This window comes from Urocampus carinirostris, chromosome 12 (assembly GCF_059441175.1).
Source record: "Urocampus carinirostris isolate Australia breed hairy pipefish chromosome 12, RoL_Ucar_1.0, whole genome shotgun sequence".
Taxonomy (NCBI): Eukaryota; Metazoa; Chordata; class Actinopteri; order Syngnathiformes; family Syngnathidae; genus Urocampus; species Urocampus carinirostris.
In genome coordinates, this window is record NC_142360.1 from 1,180,802 (window position 1) to 1,202,347 (window position 21,546).

Genomic DNA, 21,546 nt, shown 5'->3' on the forward strand with positions numbered 1-21,546 from the left:
GAGAAGGGTTGTTAAAACCTCACATTGTTTGTTTGCTGTTATTAGTGTAAATAAATTTGTTCAAAAATAAAAAAAGGTTAAAAATGTCAGAAAAAATGTTAAATCGTCATATTGCCAGACATAACGAAATTGTGAATATGCTTGATTGCTGTTAAGGTTGTCGAGAAGGGTTGTTCAAACCTCACATTGTTTGTTTGCTGTTTTTGGTGTCAATAAATTTGTTCAAACCAAAAAAAAAATAGCATTGATAGATTCTTGGCCCTTTGGCTAAGATCCTGGGTCAGTACCTTGACTGGGAGGAAGTGTCATAGCCTATTGGGTTTGAAATATATCATGAATTGACTAATGGTAGATGTTGGCCTGTTGATATAGAATATATATATCAATAAACTTATCCAAACTCCCACCGTCAACAGAATTGTTCATTCAAAAAACATCCAATATTTAATGTGGGCGCATGCGGCTAATATACTGGTGCGGCTTGTGTATGTACTAAGTCGGTTTTCCTCCCGAAATGAGGTGGGTGCGGCTTATAATCAGGTGCGCCTTATAGTCCGGAATTTACGGTGTGTGTGTGTATATATATATATATATATATATATATATATATATATATATATATATATATGTATACGTCCCACGACCCTACTGAGGATAAGCGGTGCAGCTAATGAGATGAGATATATGTATATGTTCTACAGAAACCATATGATTTTTTCCATGATCAAACATTTTTGAAAAAGGTCGAAGGAGGCATTAGTGAGCGCCAAAGAGTTGCTTTTTACTTTACTTATTTATTTTTTGTTGCTATTGGTAGTCTGTATAAATACTTCTCTGATAAAAAGCGCTCCAACGTGGGCTACCTGTTGAGTTATCCGAGTGCAAAAATACTGGACGAAACAATGCTGGCGTGTGATTGGTCCCTCAGCCGCTACACGCTATGCTAATTGAGCTGGACAGTGAGCTGATCAACCGATCCCTCGGTAAACGCCACGGCGAACACAGCTTAGCTTTCCACTCCACATCATACTGCTGCACAACGGTGAGTAAATACCAAAAAATAAAAAATAAATAATCAAAACCTTTATTGAACGCTTATTGTGTACATAGTAATTACGCTTTAATTACAATGTAATTACATTGTGTTTTTGTTGTTGTCATGACAGCCACAATATTTTGAATATTTTGTTATAATCAGGCATTTACAATATTTAGCAAGTAAAAAGAACTTTCACTACAAAAAAATATATATTGACGATACTTTATTTTGTTTTACATCAAACTAAATTATAATTTGGTGTGACTGTTTAAGTACAATATTTGATTCTTTTGCAATATTTTACGCATTGCTCAAGTAGAGTACAAGTTTTATGAACACAATGAAAATCCATTAATTTAAATGATTTATTAATCTACAGAGCAGAGGGGAGAAAACTTGAATGATGGATTGATTTTGATTTTCTTTTTTTGTATCTGCAAATATACTGTCGATTCCTGTTTCGATTACTTGGTAATGAATGAGGAAAACAATCTATCCTATTTTTAAATATGTATTTATGAGTAAATATACACGCATACATTTATAGGTACATGTTATTTTTCAGTTTACATTTGTTTTTCCATTGACTATTTCATGAAATAATCTTTAATATTTCATGACCTTCATAGGCACTGAAATTGATAATGTGCAAGGCATGTAAGAAGTGATGTAACATATACTGTTTTCTTTTGCATGGCATTTAATAAATATTTTGATGAATAAAATGAGTACCCGATAAAATAATTGGAAATATAGAAAAATGCACAGATAAAACATGATATTAAAAATGATATTCACATAATTTGTATTAACACATTGAAGTTTACAATTCTTTAATATATTGTTTTTTTATTGGGAAGGGAGGCACAAAGGGACACTGGGACTTTTTTTTCATGTTACTGTTGGGTTTTTGTTTATTCATTGCAAAGGACCACTTTGGTTATTTTGTGTATCATAACAAAAAAAATGTATTTGTGATTATGAAAAGCTACCATTTTTAAATTTTAATTTGAATCTCAATTAAGAACCACGTAAAAAAAATACACGAATACACCTAAATCTATGAAAAATGTAAGCAGTCAAACCAATACCTGAATACATTATTTTTAAACATATATATATATATATATATATATATATATAAACCGAACAAAAGATCTCAAAAAGGTGAATGAACTTTGTAGGGCAGCCGAGCTATAAATGGGTCAACTGTCCTGGCTCTGACCCGATTAATCTTGGTGATCAACTTGTCATGTTAAATTAAGTCGTCTTGTAATTAAAGAGCCCCTCGAAAATCACCAATTAGCCATGTTTTGACATATATTCATAATGATATGGTGCGGGTAAAGCGTTAATTAGTGTGATGAATTAAAATTCCCGCAAAATAAAGGAAAATAAAATCCTGTGTGACTTTTTGAGCACTCGAGGATAAAGAAGACCGTCGTGGATGAAAAGATTTGCACGGATTACTTAACGCCACTTCCGCTTGAGTGACTTTTTGACGCCCTCGCTATTTACAAACAGCTATTTTTGTCATGAAGAATTGTATTTTCAAAATCCTTGGACATTTGTCTTTTTTCTATCTAATACTTTTATTTTAATTTTCTGGTTTTATTTTTCGTTCCAATATTTTTGACCTAATTATAGTAAACCCATGCTTTATCGCGGTTTACTTTTCGCGGTTTTGCTACAGATTTTCTTCTACATTGTGATCTGCATTTTGAATGGCTGAACAAGCGCCCCAACCCTTTTCTGCCTCTGTCTGCCTGTACTTCAATATCATTGTGGTGTAAATTGTACATGTACGTAAACCAGCTTGAAGAACCTACATTAGGTACACTTAAATATTTTTCAATTTTGCTTCTCTAAAAGCCAACATCATGTCAACAAAATACTCTGGACCTATAAGAGGCAGAGGAAAATGCTTTTTGTCGCCGACAAAGTTGGACTTAAAGCAGTTTTTACACTACATTTTTGTTTTCCCACTAACGTCCACATGAATTAAAGTGGATCGTGTCCTGAATAAATAGTGCAATACTGGTCAGAAGCAAGATTATTTTGAAAATCATCATTTGACAGTACAAAATTTATTAGTAAAAAAAGTTTATAAAGTACAGTACTTTTATTCTTAGAACAAATGCTTCAGTCTGTAAATTGAGGTTGGTCTTCGAATTCAATGTATAATAGAATATTTGATCCAATTAATGAATAAAGTAAGGTTCTACTTTATGGGTTTTAACAATTGCGGGACCATTTGTGTTTGCCACAGAACAGATGACTATTTCTTACAATTTATACAAAGGCTCTGATAAATTAGTAAAATAAATAAACAGCCATGATCTTAGCAGCATGTTTAGGTCGAGCACTCACAATGCGTGTGCGTTAGAACATGTCAGGACCGAGACCTGTGGTGCTGAGTGGTCCATCCGGGGCAGGCAAGAGCACTTTGATGAAGAGGCTAATGAAGGAGCACGAAGGCGTCTTCGGATTCAGCGTGTCGCGTAAGTGGGGAAAGAAATATATGTATTTTATTTCATAATTTTTAATTTAACATGACCGTTAACACCAACACTCTAATCCTCTAACTTAAACCCCTAACCTTATATCCCTAAATACCTAACACCTAACCTCCAAACTCTTACCCCTAACTCTTAACAACTCTAATCCCAATGTCAAACATGTCAGTGCATGGGTAAAACCTGTGTCTGAAACTCATGACAAAACGTTACCGGACACCAGGGCAGACAACTCTGAAAAGTTGCCTGCCCAGCCATGTCAGTATAGGAAAAAACAGTGTCTGAAGCTCATGACAAAAATATACCGGACACCATAAAGTTGCCTGCCCCATTTTTCCCATCTTGAAACACTAATCGGGAAAAAAAGAAGAAAAAAAAACACATTATTGCAAAGTATTAAGGATTGATAATCAGAACATATAACAGAACAACACTTTAAAATTAATTAATCATAAATGTACTTATCACATTCATTGCATGTATATGACATCGCTGTTTTCCATCAGACATCAGTATGTACCTGTATTGACTCATCTTCATTCATGCAATGTTTGCGTTGCGTCGTCTGCTAAAAGCCACGTGAACTCCTCTTTCCACGATGCTTATGTACGTTTACGTTTTGTAGCGTCATACATTTTGTTAGTTTCTTTCGAATCATTCTTCTGGGGCTGAGGTTTTGGCTTGATTCCGAACCACTTATCAATTTTTCTTGTGTTCTCTGTGCGTCTTCCTTGGAAAAAATGATATGCAAATGCACGACCTTATGAGGCTCCGGAAGCACTTTCGATGCAGGCTTCTGATTGGCTGCAGAGTATGTAAATTGCCAAATGAACCGAAATTTCCAAATCGAACGAAGATTTCGAAATCAGAATAACTCAAACGATTTGATTTTGGGGGAAAAAAAAAAAAAAAATATATATATATATATATATATATATATATATATATATATATATATATATATATATATATATATATATATATATATATATATATATATATATATATATATATATATTTATTTCCCCCCCCCAAAAAAGATTTTTTTTTTTTGCTTGAAAAAGTTGTCGGCCACCCAGGCGGAGACGTTTTGTAAGTTGTAAGCCCGACGTAAAAGCCCCGGAAGTCCCGGCAGACGTTGTTTCAGAAACTGGTAAAACAGAGCAGCATCGTCTTCTCTCTCTCTTTTGATTCCAAACCCTCCTTAGGCTTAAGCAATAAAGCACAAATAATATTCCCCTAGCAATGTTCCCTCTAATTTTCCACGGGTCTTAGCGTTCACACAAAGTCGGTGAGCAACACTTGAAACAACAGTGAGCAACGGCAATCCCAAGTGTGGCAATTGAGTCATTATCAAACATGTCAAAACTTGACATCACGTTACATTTTGCCGAGTTTCCGGCAATGCAAAAAACCTTTTCACTTTTGAATGAATTGACAAATTTATTATTGCAAAGGTTGTACGGCCTACAAACGTCATTTGGTTTTACAACAATTTTTTCACAAGATTTTCATTTTTTTTTCCTGGTGTCTCTTGTCATATAACTAACATTTTTGGGGGCTTATTTAGTCAGTTGCACGATACAACACTGTATTTAATCACATTTTTTAGTGGAAGATTGACTTGGTATGATTGGAAATTATTTGAATGCAACACATACTTTTTCTTCTTTTTCCCTGTTATTTTCCATTTTTTTTAATTCCTTTTAAAAAAAATCTCATTGTGTTTATTTTTTCCTAGTTGTTACTTTTTCTTTTTGTTCTCTGTTTACTTTTTTCCTTGGTTTCTTTTTTTCTGGCTTTTTTCTGAATTTTTCCTTCTTTTTTCTCTTCCTTTTGTTTCTTTTTTTTCCTCAGCTTTTCACCATTTTTTCATTTTGGTATTTTTTTCTTTTTTGTTCTATTCCCCCTTCCTTTAAGTCATTTTGTGCATAATTTTACATAATATTTGGTCATATAGGGTTGAAAGAAGCAAAAACAACCTGAAGGGCCGTTTAGAACCCGAAAGAGCCCTTTAGGACCCGAAAGAGCCTTCCTTTTAGTGAGCTGAGCCGAAGAAGTCGGTTCTCGAAAAACTCTACTGCCTTTACTTAACTTCGTTCTACTTCGCCCTCGACTTCCAAATAGCGCATTTAGAACACAACGTCAGGGGAACCCTTGTATTTTTACCTTCATGCACTGTACCTTTGACTTACACTTCTTAATTAGAAATTTCGAGCCCTCATTTTTGTGAGCTAGCTAGATTTTCTTGTGCGCGGAAAAGCTCTTGGTAGTACGCAATTGCGCACACACGCAGTTTAGAGGGAACATTGCCCCCTAGTGTCATCCCAACAATATATTGACACAAATCAGAAATCGCTTGATAAAAGCAGCTGCTTTGTTATTAAATAAGTGCCTATTTTCTTTTCCGTTTATTGGGACTTCTGTTCACATAAGTATTGAAATTAGAGGCATAGCCAGAGGCTGAGTTACCTCCTTTGGGGTAGGGATTGGGCACGCAGAGCTCGGCTCTAACACATGGGACATGGACAGAAAAGGTAAACAAGCAGAGGAGAGATGCACCGGAGTTTTGCATAACAACTAAGTTCTCCAGGCAGGAGTCTGAGATGCTGCACTTCTTGTCACAATATAAGACTTTGCTCCTTTCGAGGCGACAACCAGTATCTCGTGTTTTACAATGCATTACCATTAAAATAGCAAAACAAAACATTGTATTCACCTCCCCTATCTTTTTTACATTCGTAAACATTTCTGGAAAAATGCAGGGAGCAACTGAGCAGAGCTAAAGAGCCGCATGTGGTTCCAGAGCCACTGGTAGCCAACCCCTGCCCTAATCCCAATCTCCTAACCTTAACTCTAACCCTAACACTAACACTAACCTTAATCCCTAACCTTTTTACTCTAATTTCCAATTTCCAAACTCAAAACCCTAAATCCTTACCCTAACCCCTTACATTTTACCACCAACCCTCTAACCCTAGTATAGATAGATAGATAGATAGATAGATAGATAGATAGATAGATAGATAGATAGATAGATAGATAGATAGATAGATAGATAGATAGATAGATAGATAGATAGATAGATAGATAGATAGATAGATAGATAGATAGATAGATAGATAGATAGATAGATAGATAGATAGATAGATGGATACTTTATGCATCCCCGAAGGGAAATTCACACATCCAGCAGCATCCTTGTGTTGATTATTAACAGATTAACAGGATGGCCTCGGGTGCTGTGTTGTAGTATAGCAACAGCAGCGTGGATGACGTCACGCTAGGCCAAAATTTCGACGTCCCTGCAGCGGATGGAATTCTTTGTGCCCAGGGTTACACCACCTCGTGTTCACGTAGATAGCTAGTCCGCCTCCTCTATATATATATATATATATATATATATATATATATATTAGAAGATCCTGTGTTGCCTTCCTTATACAGTAAAGCTTTCATGTTGTTGCCAACTGATGCCCTAAACACTAAACCCACTGACGCTTTAACCCTAACATCCAAACCCTTAACACACTAATTATGCCTAACCCCTAGCCCTACACCTAATCTTTAACCACCCCCCTTTATCCTAAACCCTAATCTACATATATATTTCATTTATTCTGTACTACTTCCCGCACAGACACGACAAGGAACCCTCGCCTTGGAGAGGAAAATGGCAAAGGTAGTGAAAGGTGGTATCTAGCACCTGGTTTGCGCCCCCTCATAACCCCTCCTCCACTATCCCCCTCCCAGCACTTAGTCCTAAAATGTAGGATTAAGTGAACTCCCCTAAAACATTTCCCTTCCCCCATCCTTCCCTTGCTCTAGGCCAAGCTAAAGTCGAGTATTGTGTGCCTGTTCTGCTTTTTTCGTAGGCCTCAACACACTCCCTATGCTCCTGGGGGCCACATTACTGCCCGTAGCAGACGTCTTTTCCTCCAAAGATTTAGACACGTCATTTTCGTGTCCAAACCAAACCCAAACCACACATGAAGGTGACCACCTACGTACCTTAAGGCCCCAGTGTGTAGTACATAGCGACCCCTAGTGGTGGTAAAATACTAAATTTTATCAAAATCAAACGCTAAATATTCAAATAACAAGCAGACATGTGTACTATCTCATAATTTTATTTGATCTTTTTAATAAATCTGTAATGCTTTCACTCAATTTGAAGAAGCTGCCTTGTTTAGTGCCCATCATACAACTATGGAAGCCCCAATGAGCATTTTTCGAAGCTAGCTTGTCCCGGTAGTGCTTATAGCACTTAACAGCTTCTTAGCACACAAATCTCTGAACCCAAGATCTGTCATTCAGACATTGTACACTTTTTCCCCCACTGTTTCCTTCTATAACCAGTCATGTTAGGCACTTGGCTGCAAGCTATGGCTCACTGCCATTCACTCTTGTTGTTCTTAGCTCATCTCATCTCATCTCATTAGCCGTACCGCTTATCCTCATTAGGGTCGCGGGGTTGTTCTTAGCTGTTCTGAGTAAATCAAATTTGCTTCCTTCTATAGTGTAATCTACATTCCACAACTGAGTTCCGTGATTGAAGTAACTTTGACTATTTTTTCCACAGTTTTCTTTTCTAACCACCTATGTTAGTCTCTGGGCTATTGCTTGCCACAAGGTGCGATCGTTATTGCTAGCTCATTTGTCGAATCGGATTGATTTGTATAGCCCTTAATCACAAAATGTAACAAAGGACTGCACAGGTTACAATTACACCATTCCCTGATCTGAAACCAACATGCGGGCAAGGAAAAACCCCAAATCTCAACATGAGGAAAATACAAAACCTTGTGAAGGGGCCTCACAAGTGGTATTTCCTCTTCCTCGATGACCAGAGCGCAATAGATTTTGGATTGGGTAACAATACCCAAAACACAGAAAACATCAATATGAAAAACATAGGTGATATTTAAAAAAAAAAAAAAAAAGTTTCACTTGCCCTCCGTAGCTGAACATCCAAGCGAATGTCGCTAGGTTCAGTGAGGTATATATATTCAACTTTGTTACACTGTTTCCTTCTCCAGCCACTCACATTAGCCACTCTGCTGAAAGCCATGGCTAGCCGCTATTGTTATAATTTGATACTTCGTGTTCGTCTTGTCACTCAGTGTCACTCGCCTTCCGCAGCTGCTCATTCAATTGAATATCTCCAAGTCCCATGATTCGAGCATCTTCCACATTTTTACCCTGTTTCCTTCTCTAACAAATCACGTTAGCCACTTGGCACTAAACTATGGCTCTCCGCGAGCTTCTATTGTTATGGCCAGCTCCTGCTTTGTGTTGTCACAGTGTCACTTGCAGAGTCCCTCCCATCATCTAGGCATTTACCATTTTTTTCACACTGTTACCTTCTCTAGCCATTCATTTCACCGCTTGGCTGCAAACAATGGCTTGCAAATAGCCGCTATGTTTCTTGTTAAATGCTCTGTGTAAATAAAGCTCGTTTCATTCTTTACAGCAGGACATACGAGCTAACATCGTTAAGTTCTGATTTCGGCATCTTCCACTTTTTCCTTTGCCAGCCACTCATATTAGCCGCCAGCTGCTATTTGATTGTTGTTCAGTGTCACAATGCTTAACAAATCTAATCATTTAGAGCTGCAAAAGTTAACTAATTCCGCCAGTTCTGACCAACTCTACTATTTGCTTTTTTCAGCCGCTCCGGTTGTGTCCAGCTCACTTGATCTTCTGTAGTGGCTTTCGGGTATTAACGTCAGCTTTCATGTCCTGTAGCTTGCAAAACTGTATCCAAGAAAATATGGAATTCATCTTAAGAACTTTGCCAGGTGATATCCTTCGGGCTTCTCTAGTGCGTCAACTTCGAAATTTTCAGCTGCATTCTAGGATACAACGATCTTTAGTGGTGAAAGATTACACACTGTCACTTTAAGGCAGACGGGTGGGGGTTACTTTCATCACCTTGCAGGGTTTTATTCGGAACTGAAATTGAAAGAAATATTCATGACATTTTACGTGCACTTTTGAGTAAAAAGCTTTTTTGAAAATAGCCCCCAGTAATGCCTTCGTAGTCAATCCTGTTACCCTGTCCTACCTTGTGAGTGGTCTTTTAAAGATAAAAAAAACAATCATTAGCATCATAGGAAACTTTTTTTCTTCCTTTGTTATCTTGCTAATGATTGTTACTTGATAGATTTTCACATATTTGTTAAAAGGTGTGGACATCCTGTAATGCGGTGTATCCATCATTTTGTATTTTTAATTTTTTTAACATCCTGCAATTCCGATCCATACACGCAGATTATCACTTCACCAGTCGAGAAGAAATGCAAGAAGGCATCCAACGCGGCCACTTTATTGAAAACGCAGAGTTCTCTGGCAACCTTTATGGAACAAGGTAAATATGTATTAGTCTGTTTATCAATCTTTATCATTTTTTTATGTATTTATTTATATCAATCTATTTCTTTTCTTTATTCATTTATTTTTATCCATCCATCCATTATCTGCACCGCTTATCCTCAGTAGGGTCGGGGGTGCTGGAGCCCCTCCCAGCAATCTTCGGGCAGTGGGCAGGGGACACCCTGAACTGGTTGCCAGCCAGTCGCAGGGCACACAGAGACAGACAATTCGCTCGCTCATTCACACCTAGGGATAATTTGGACCGGCCAATTAACCTGACATGCATGTTTTTGGAATGTGGGAGGAAACCGGAGTGCCCGGAGGAAACCCATGCAAGCACTGGGAGAACATGCAAACTCCACACAGGAGGTTCAATCTCAGGACCTCAGAACTGCGCCGCCATGCTGCCTATTTATTTTTGATTTCATGTTTATTCATTTGAATTTATTGTTTTTATTTGTTTATTTGTTTTATTCATATGTTTATTTTTATTCATCTATTTTTATTCATCTATTTTTTGTTCATTTATTTATTAATTTCTTTTTATTCAGCTGGTTTAATTTTTTTGTATTTATTACCTTATTCATTTCATCTGCTTTTTTTCATTAATTAATTAATTTATTTATTCAAGTACTCATTACTCCATTTATAGTTAATTTGTTTATTTATATTTATTTTATTGATCTATTGTTCTTGAATTCATTTAGCAATTCCTTTGTATTTCACAATTCCTATTGTGCTTACACCTTTATATTTGTCATTTGTATTTATTTATTTTTTCAAAATTTTTGTTTATTTATTTTTCATCTATGATATTGATTTTTGAATTCATTTATTCATCCATTTTTTTAAATACCTATTTATTAGTTTGTGTGTTCTTTTTATCAAATTTATTTTTATATTTAGGTCTATTTATTTCTCTTTATTATTTCTATTTATTTCTTCATTTACTGTATTTATCTGTGTATTTATATATTCATTTTCATTTTTATTTATCAGTGTTTTTATGGATATTTATTTATTTATCTATTTATTCATTTATTTCAATCTATTTTCATGTGTATTTTTACACAGAATATGTATATCACCATTGTCAAAAGTATCGATACTCTCGTTTTTTGGCACTGGTATCTCATATCGTTAAATGCACCTCTCTAATTTCTTTAAATAATATGTTAAAGTCAAGTCAGATCAAGTTTATTTGTATAGCGCTTAATCACAAGAAGTCTTAAAGGGCTAAACAGACCACTAACTGTTGCAAACTACAGACTATTATTACACCTTCCCCTGATGTAAAACCTGGATGAGGGCAAGGAAAATGAAGAAAACTTAAGAAAGGACTGTACATGAGGTAATTCCCCCTCCACGATGACCAGGCTGCAACAAATGTTGCAATAACAAATAATACACGAATTGTCAACATGAAATATAGATTTAGATTTAAACAGTTCCACTGAGGTTGCAGACCGAATCTCAGTGGGCAGAGCATTCAACAGCACCGGATGGAGAACATTCTCGAACCTGCGGACCTTGGCTCCTGGGATCACTAGTAGACCAGCATTTTCAGAGTGAAGGCTCTGGACCTGAACATAGGGGGAAATTTAATCTAAAAGATATTATGGAGCAAGTCCATGCTAACAAGCTAATAAGGAGCCAATGCAGGTTATCTTAAATCGGGGTAATGTGATCAAAAGCCTCACTGCAGCATTTTGTACCAGCTGCATGCTCTTGATTTTGGACTTCGGGAGACTGGAGGGTAGTACTTCACAGTAATCGAGCAGGGAGGTAACAAACACATATCCAGATTAGACTGGGACAGCATAGGGCGAATTTTAGCAATGTTGCAAAGATGGAAAAAGCTGTTCTAGTAATAATCTAAACGTGTGTTTGGAAGGAGAGATTGAGGTCAAACGTGACACCTAAATCTTTGACCAAGTCACTCTCGAAAGACTCTTAATGTCTTCACTTAATTAAGGAAACCGTTGAAGTTACTCATTTAATGCTAGCAAACAAACAAAACATTCTGTACATAATACGCAATGGTTTTTAAGTTTTTTTAACTAACTTTAACTAACAATGTAATTGAAATACAGATATAACAATGTCCCCATGTCAACTTTTGAACCTTTCATTGCACAATATTTTGAAAATAAAGTTAGAAAGTGCATAGTGTAAGCCAGGGTCTCCAATGTGGTGGACAGCTGAGGTGCCCACGGACTTGTTCTGAAAATAGCTCACCGTTGCGGGGACATTGTGATTTATTTAGTTGAATTATTTTTTTCATGGTTTACTGAATCTATTTAACCCTGCTTCCAATAATTAACCTGATAATAACATAACAAAGGTTTAACTGAGAGGCAGTATCTCAGGAGGTAAAGCGCCCATCTTGGTAGCAAGAGGTCGCAGGTTCAATTCCCAGCTCATCAGTGTTATATGTCGAAGTGTTCTTGGGCAACACACTGAACCCCTAATGACCCTGATAAGCAGGTAGTTGCCTTGCATGGCTGACGCTGCTATCGTATTGGTGTGTGAGTGTGTGTAAATGGGTGTGAAGTACATTGTAAAGGGCTTTAGGAGGTCTTCATTGACTTGAAAAGTGCTATGTAAATGCCCTTTAAAAGGCCATTTACATTTACATTTATTTAAGAAGTGCATATCAGACTGGATGCCTTTTCTGCTAATTAGTAACAATGGGTAGCTCACAGCTTGAAAAGGGTTGGAGATCCTTTGTGTAAACAATACAATGTAAAACAAATCTTTAACACGAAAAAAATATTTTTACCAAAGTACTGATTCCGGAAAAAGGCAAGAGAGTCAAATCTCCTAAAAGCCGCAATGTAAAGAAAATATAAATAATGTAAAACAATGTCCTCAAGTAAACTAAAATACCTTTCAATTCACAATATTCTCAAAATAAAGTCAGTAGTGCAAATAAACACAGTCATATCAAATTTGAAAGTTATAATGTTTGTACGGTATATTTTTACCACCCTCTACCAACATTATTATGTGCTGGTTAAAATGGGAAGACAGTATCGATCCAAGAGACAAGACAAAAGAATCCATCTGATCTAAGTATCTGCTCAATATCGATAATATCAATAGATGGTTTGGCCTATCCACCCTTAGGAATCTTATATAACTAAAACAACTGTTTTGGGTGTCGTTTGGTTTAAGAAAACGCTACTTAGCAAGCTATTATAATAAACAGTAGGTTAAGTCAAGCCAAGTCGAATTTACAGTGCATCCGGAAAGTATTCACAGCGCTTCACTTTTTCCACATTTTGTTATGTTACAGCCTCATTCCAAATTGTATTAATTTAATCTCTTATCTCAAAATTCTACACAAAATACTCCATTATGACAATGTGAAAAAGTTTTTTCTTTGTACTTTTTTTGAATTGATAAAATATAGAAAACTAAGAAATCACATTTACATAAGTATTCACAGCCTCTGCTTAATACTTTGTTGATCCACCTTTGGCAGCATATACAGCCTCAAGTCTTTTTGAATATGATCCCACAAGTTTAGCACACCTGTCTTTAGGCAGTTTTCCCCATTCTTCTTTGCAATAAGTCTCAAGCTCAATCAGGTTGGATGGGAGACGTTTGTGCAAAGCCATTTTCAGATCTCTCCAGAGATGTTCGATCGGATTCAAGTCTGGACTCTGGCTGGGCCACTCCAGGACATTCACGGAGTGGTTCTGAAGCCAATCTTTTGAGATCTTGGCTGTGTGCTTTGGGTCGTTGTCCTGCTGAAAAATGAACCTTCGCCCCAGCCTGAGGTCAAGAGCTCTCTGGAGCAGGTTTTCATCCAGGATATCTCTATATATTGCTGCATTCATTTTTCCTTCTATCCTGACTAGTCTGCCAGTTCCTGCTGCTGAAAAACATCCCCACAGCATGATGCTGCCACCATCATGCTTCACTGTAGGGATGGTATTGGCCTGGTGATGAGCGGTGCCTGGTTTCCTCCAAACATGGCGCCTGGCATTCACACCAAAGAGTTCAATCTTTGTCTCATCAGACCAGAGAATTTTGTTTCTCATGGTCTGAGAGTCAGGTGCTTTTTGGCAAATTCCAAAATGGCTTTCATGTTCCTTTTACTAAGGAGTGGCTTTCGTCTGGCCACTCTACCATACAGGCCTGATTGGTGGATTGCTGCAGAGATGGTTGTCCTTCTGGAAGGCTCTCCTCTCTCCACAGAGAAACGATGGAGCTCTGACAGAGTGACCATCGGGTTCTTGGTCACCTCCCTGACTAAGGCCCTTCTTCCCCGATCGCTCAGTTTAGAAGGCCGGCCAGCTCTAGGAAGAGTCCTGGTGGTTCCAAATGTCTTCCATTTACGAATAATGGAGGCCACTGTGCTCATTGGAACCTTCAAAGCAGCAGAAATCTTTCTGTATCCTTCCCCAGATTTGTGCCTCAAGACAATCCTGTCTCGCAGGTCTACAGAAAGTTCATTTGACTTCATGCTTGGTGTTTGTGCTCTGACATGCACACTCAACTGTGGGACCTTATATAGACAGGTGTGTGCATTTCCAAATCATGTCCAATCAATTGAATTTACTGCAGGTGGACTCCAATTAAGCTGTAGAAAGATCTCAAGGATGATCAGTGGAAAAAAGATGCACCTGAGCTCAATTTTGAGCTTCATGGCTAAGGCTGTGAATACTTATGTAAATGTGATTTCTTAGTTTTCTATTTTTAATAAATTCAAAAAAAGTAAAAAAAAAAAAAACTTTTTCACATTGTCATAATGGAGTATTTTGTGTAGAATTTTGGGATAAGAGATTAAATTAATACAATTTGGAATGAGCCTGTAACATAACAAAATGTGGAAAAAGTGAAGCGCTGTGAATACTTTCCGGATGCACTGTATATTTATAGCCCTTAATCACAATATGTCTCAAAGGACTGCATAGGTTTTAATCACACCATCCTCCGATCTTAAACCAACATGCGGGCAAGGAAAAAGTTCAAATTTCAGCATGAAGAAAATAAGAAACCTTAAGAAGGGGCCTCACAAGTGGTAATCCCCCTTCCAGGATGACCAAAGTGCAATAGATTTCGCATTGAGTAACAAGTCTACACATCAGTTGTCTTTAAATATCAGAAAGTTGTTATACATGTAAGGCCGTCAGCAGGCTGGTTGCCTTGTATAAGAAAAAGACAGTCCGAAAGTAGTTCACCGGGTTGAGGAGGTCAAGAGGTTTTTAAAGGTGCGAGGCCAGATGGCATCCGTCTTAAATCCTGCAACTGTTTTGTAGTAAAGCCGCAATCGAAGACGTGCAGGCCAAGAACCTAATCTGCATCCTAGACGTGGACATCCAAGGCGTCAGGAGGATCAAAGAGACTGACCTTAACCCCATTTACATTTCCATACAGCCTCCCTCCATGGACGTTCTGGTAAATACTTGAAAAAAGAAATATATTAGTTGCAGGGCAATAATGAAAATAACGAATGTTTTATTTTAAAAAGCTCTGTATATTGTTATTATAAACTGCTTTAACATGTTATATTTGAAAACCAGTATTTAACAGAACGGGAAGGGGGGGGCATCAATTTAGAAAATATGGTTATTTAATCAAGATGATAAAATAAAGAAAATAGAAATAGTTTATAATAATATAACATTAATGGTAAAGATAACAAGCAAATTAAAAAAAAACTGTCAAATGTACATTTACTGTGAATTTCCCTGCGGGGATGAATAAAGTATTTATCAATCTATCTATTTATTTGAGCTGAAAAAGCAGAAAAAATATAATTAATCAGCAATAATAATAGCAATCAAAAAAAAATTCCCTACAGTTCAAGTGCAACAAAAAACACAATATAATAAATCAACAATCAGCTGTTTATAAACTAAGTTTAATCAGTTAAATCTAACTCTCACAACCTGAGACAAATGTTCAAGTAGACTGATTTTTTTTCAAAGGCAAATAAAAGGTACATTTATTTACAAGATAAAGAGAAAAATATTAATTATTAACATTCATAATTACAACAAGAAAATTCAATAGGAAAAAACCTAATGAAATGTTAATTTGTTTAAGAAACAAAAGCAGAGACAAAAAAATAAATAAAACTATAATACAGAGAGAAAAATGGTACAATAAAACAGATGTACATTTACCATAAAATCCGGACTATGGAGCGCACCCGATTATAAGACGCACGCACCACATTTTGCGCAGTCACAAGTTTATCCCAAACCTGACTTTAGGTGCCGCGATTGTAACTGCAGATATCGTTTAGAATCCATCCTCCACAATCGGCAACATGAACGGAAAATGATACCGGTAGTTAGAATTTAATGCAAACCTTTAAAGTCCAGGTCCCGTTGAAAGTAATCCAACGAAAAAAATGTATATTTCCAAAGTTAAGGTTGGGAAAAATATATATCCACTATTGTCCGCTGCAACAACAAAGAGATTTAACTCAGCTTTACCCCACGTTTCCTCCGCCCCTACTTTTTATTCGCTCAAAGAAAACATATCACAATAAGTCTCTAAAATAAATACATTACAAAAATATACAGTTGCAAATACATATCATACATGGTTACACATATTTACAAAAAAAGACGGTACACTAAGAGAGTTTTCAAAGCTTTAATAATAATAATATAACATCCCAAACCGTGCCTGTGAAAGGTACCACCACGCTACTCCTAACACGCTCGCAACGCACAGAGAATAGCTGTTAAAATAAGCTGCACCGCAATTGCGAAATTCATGGTGAACCGTCATGGTCTTTCTCCTCATAACTGTCGCCATCAATGGCGTCTTCCTCATTATCGGAACAAACCTTTGTCCTCTGTCATACGGACAATTCGAACATAAACTAAGAGGATGCAGTCTACCTCGGCGCACAATTCCAACGGTCTAAATTTTACCTTTTGTACTCAAGTGCCGCTCGTGGCCGTTAGAAAAATTACATAAATTGGCCGCTTCACTGAATAAGCCGCAGGGCTGAACATTTGGGAAAAAAGTAGCGGCTTATAGTCCGAAATTTACGGTAATTAAAGCACCAAAGCACTAAAAATATGCATGACCAACAATAATAATATAATAGAAAAAAAATAGAAAATGTAATAAAGACACTAAAACTACATTTAGCTAAGATGCACAATATAAATAATCATTGGTGATTATAGAAAGAAAAATAACAATAACCAAAACAAGGGACACATAAAATGTACATTTAATCAAGGCAACAAAGCAGAGAAAAATGTTAATGATAATGTTCATGTTTATTATAATAATATGATGCATTATATTCATTATATTAAATATAAGCACTTTTTACACATGTTTTTAGATGCAACGAGCAAAAACGTCAAAATAATGTAGACATACTACACTATAGCGCAATTTTGATCCCTCAAATTGCTTAATGATAATAATTGTTATCCTCATAATATTTTTTACAATTATTTTATATAATTGTTTATTTCATACTGATACAAGAAAATCAATATTTATCGCATTAGAATAAAATAAATCATCCTTCTCTTAAACAGAGTGATGCACAGGACCCTGACCACCACCTGTGCACATTACGAATAACGAAATATATATATAAATATATATAATGTAATTAATAAATAAATAAACAAACAACTGTATTTCTTTAGGAAAAACGACTAAGAGACAGACAGACCGAGACTGAAGACAGTTTACAGAAACGTCTGGAGGCAGCTCGCATCGACATGGAGCTCAGTAGGTCTAAAATAATAATAATAACACTTTTTTTTTTTAATTTCAAATCATGAGCTTAATGGTTTCACGGCAGGTAAGGAACCAGGAATGTTCGATTCAGTCATCATCAACGACGATTTAGAACGAGCTTACGAGGAGCTGAAGGAAATCCTCAACGAAGTAAGTCCAGATAAAATGGTAGACCCCCGGGATGAGGCATTACCCGAAGTAGGGATCTTAAAGTGACACTGTCGTATGGCTGTGAATAGAAACCTCTACTAATAGGCTAATGCATTCCGGACAACCAGTACCTTGGATAAAAACATTAAAATAACAAAATAGTCTATAAAAAAAATAAAGCACTACTTGTGTGTTTTCTATGTGAATACGATTACATAACATCACAAATAAATATACATCTTTAAGAAAAATGAATTTTGTTTACTTTTGGTGTGATGAGATTTGAGCTAGTCGAGTGGAGTTAGGGGGTGGATGCAGAGAAAGGAAAAGACGGCATAGTTAAATTAAAACCGTTTTTAAGCCCTCAATTTGCGATGATTATCATATCATCCTTTCAAGATTTCCTTTCATTTATCACATCCTTATTTTTCATAATAGTCCCAATTGTCGAATGGCTACAGTCATGCAACCTAGCAAGTAATCTTATAGAGGTGTATGTTAAGTTTAAACACTCAGAACAAGGAGAGAAGACATCAGTGGATTTTGAAGTTGCAAGAAGGACCTGGAGAGGAGTCTTCAGATAAGAGAATTCCATCCGGTCCTAAACCCTCTTCTTTAGTGTGACATGACTTGAGCTGGTGCAATGGGCAAGCAGGTGGTGCAGGAAGGAGATGGCGAATATCAAAACAATGTATAAATTCTGAATAGTACATAATGCTAATTTTACTGAGCACTGAAAATAAAAATGTTTTTTTTCTGATATTTTTTTTAGAATACTCCTGATCGTCGATTGGTTATGACCGTATTCCTTAACGAGGGTAATGATTCGTATGCCTTCTTTGTATATTTTGATTATACGAAGCTTTGTTTTCATGGTTAGAATGTTTTTGTTTGTTCCTTTAGCATCAATGCAAGTCTTCGGACAAATAGCTGAACAAATTTACTTTGTTAACATCATAATCTCATGTCATGGAGAGAAAGGAATTGTGGAAAGGAGTTCAGCCAATAGCATATCAGCATCTTTATAATACATAGTATAGCGTGGGAAATGCTGTATTGAGGGTGCCAAAATAACAACGTATTCCACATTGTAAGCAAGGGACACTGTAACCCGGGGATCTACTGTAAAATGATAATGATATCAACTTATATCAATCATTTCTCAATTCTTTTTCTTAACAGGAAATCCAAAAGGTTCAGGAGAACAAATCTTAAAAAGAAAAAATCGTCAGGATCTCCAAGGAAAATACAAACATTTGATAAAAGGGTAATAAACAACAATTATGGTTTGATTCAAAGTATTTCATTTATTTCATCCAAGCAGGTGGTTCACACAATAAATTGCATAATGACAAATTAATTGTATTCATTTACATGTGAAAACTGAAAATCCTGAAAAGTATGATTATTTTCCCCGAGATCATTCCTGCTGCCAGGGGGGTCCACAAAATTTGAAATGTGACTGTTGAGTTACTTATTCTTCCCCCTTCTGTCATTGTTTGCATGATATCCTCATTCAAATAAAGAAACCTATCAATATGTTGGTGGTTTTAGATCAGGCAAATAGTGTTTTTTTTCATTTGCATGATTTTAAATGAATCAGTTACTTATTCCTCCTTTTTTGTCATTATTTGCATACTGTCCTTTTTCAAATAAGAAAACTGAGTGGTTTTAGTTAAAGCAGAGACTGGTTTTTTTTGTTTTATTATTTTGACAAAGGCAGATGGTTCACTTGCTTATTCTTCCCCTTCTATTATCGTTTGCATGCTAATCACATTGAAAAATGGAAACCTACAAATGTGAGTGCGTTTTGCTAAAGTAAACAAAGTTTTTTGGTTTTGTTTGTGAGTTTTAACAGGGTTCAACTACATATTCACCCCTTTTCTACCATTGTTTGCTTGTTATTCTCACTCAAATAGGGAAACCCATGAATGTATGGGTGTTTTTTTTTATTAGGTAAGTTTGACAAAGGCAGAGGTTTCAGTTCTTTATTCTTCCCCGTTCTTTCATTGTTTGCATTGTATCCCCATTCAAATATGGGAACCTATAAATGTGTGGATGGTTTTAGGTAAATCATTCATTGTTTTTTTTTTTAATCTGTGTTATTTTGACAAAAGCAGAGGGTTACGTTACTTATTCCTCCCCTTTCTGTCTGCCTGCTATCCTTATTGAAATATTGAAAATATAAATGTTTGGGGGCAGCACGGCAGCGAAGTGGTTAGCGCGTGTGCGGCACAGTTCTGACGTCATGGGTTCTAATCCAGCTACCAGACTTCCTGTGCGGAGATTGAATTTTCTCCCCGTGCTTGCGTGGGTTTCCTCCCACATTCCAAAAAAATGCATTTCAGGTGAATTGGCCGGTCCAAATTGTCCCTAAGTGTGAATGAGTGAGTGAGTTGTCTGTCCCTGTGTGCCCTGCGACTGGCTGACAACCAGTTCAGGGTGTCCCCTGCCCACTGCCAGGAGATAGCTGGGATGGGCTCCATGCTGGGATGGGCTCCATGCAGATAATGGATGGATAAATGTTTGTTAAATTGTTAGATGTGTGATTTGGTCAAAGATCAGATCACATTTGATAGTAATTTTATGCTAAAATATGTCAAAAGGTGCAGCATGGCAGCGCAGTAGTTAGCACGTGTGCGGCACAGTTCTGAGGTCATGAGATCAAACCTTTCTGAGTGAGTTTGCATGTTTTCTCAGTGCTTGCGTGGGTTTCCTCCGGGCACTCTGGTTTCCTCCCACATTCCAAAAACATGCGTTTCAGGTTAATTGGCTGGTACAAATTGTCCCTAGGTGTGAATGAGCGAGTGACTTGTCTGTCTCTGTGCCCTGCGACTGGCTGGCAACCAGTTCAGGGTGTCCCATGCCCACTGCCCCCGCGACTCTACTGAGGATAAGTGGTGCAAATAATGGATGGATGTTAAAAGTTTCAAATACTTTTTCACACAATTGTACCATGCAAGTCCAAACACTTGATCCTAAACATTATCCAGATCCATTTACATTAAAACAAGACCAAAGCGAAAAACTAAACATGTGTATTTTTAAGACACAATTTCCTCAGAGGACAAATTAAGGCATTTTTTTAACGCCCAAAATATATTTGTCGGCTACTTAAAGAAGGGACCTTGGATCTTGGTGCGGACTTGGTCTCGCTTCTCCTCCTTCTGAGCCAAGAAGGCTCTAAGCTTCTCGGTGGAGAAACAAACCTTGGAGTGGCGAGATCGATTAGTACGTAACCAAGGGATCTGGAGACACTCCGCCGCGGAGGGTCTCGCCCTAGAAAATAATAAGGATTCAGGAAAAATGCTGTTTCAACTAAAACCACCCAAAAATTTATAGATGTCTATATTTCAATGAGGAAACCACACAATCAAAGACAGAAAGGGGAGGAATAAGTTACTTTGTGCTCCCCACTCACATTGGCAGCAGTAACTTCAACCAGACGTATCCTGTGGGTTCAATTGCTCTTTGAATCTCCTTCGGCAATGGGTTTGTTTACTTATCCCCCCACTTCTCCATTGTTTGCATGTTATCCTCATTAAAATACGGAAACCTATACATGTTCGGGTGTTTTTTGTTAAGGCAGTCATTGTTTTTTCATGTGCTTGATTTTGACAAAGGCAGTTTTCAGATATGTCATTGTTTGCATGCTATCATCATACACATATCAAATCCTGTAAATTTCTAAATGGTTTTAATCAGACCAGACTTTCTAAACTGTGTGAT

At 36.8% G+C, this 21,546-nt stretch overlaps 2 protein-coding genes across 3 annotated transcripts in view; one reads left to right on the forward strand and one right to left on the reverse strand.

Moving 5' to 3' along the window:
* The first annotated feature begins 935 nt into the window (after positions 1-935).
* Positions 936-21,376, forward strand: guk1b (guanylate kinase 1b). 2 transcript variants are annotated; one of them, XM_088348890.1, is made up of 9 exons: positions 936-1,042; positions 3,426-3,540; positions 7,196-7,237; positions 7,431-7,550; positions 9,829-9,925; positions 15,201-15,339; positions 17,574-17,658; positions 17,732-17,817; positions 19,000-21,376. In XM_088348890.1, the coding sequence occupies exons 1-9, from the start codon at positions 941-943 to the stop codon at positions 19,030-19,032; spliced, it is 819 nt and encodes a 272-aa protein (XP_088205016.1). In that variant the 5' UTR covers positions 936-940; the 3' UTR covers positions 19,033-21,376. The 2 variants fall into 2 exon arrangements, with proteins under 2 accessions (XP_088205016.1, XP_088205017.1); XM_088348891.1 differs by lacking the exon at positions 7,431-7,550 and having other exon boundaries at positions 937-1,042.
* Positions 19,105-21,546, reverse strand: part of obscna (obscurin, cytoskeletal calmodulin and titin-interacting RhoGEF a) — an 81,846-nt gene continuing 79,404 nt past the window's right edge. Inside the window, exon 83 of the mRNA XM_088350158.1 lies at positions 19,105-21,096. Coding sequence (XP_088206284.1) covers positions 20,928-21,096 — 169 coding nt within the window. The 3' untranslated portion in view covers positions 19,105-20,927. The remainder of the gene's footprint in view (positions 21,097-21,546) is intronic.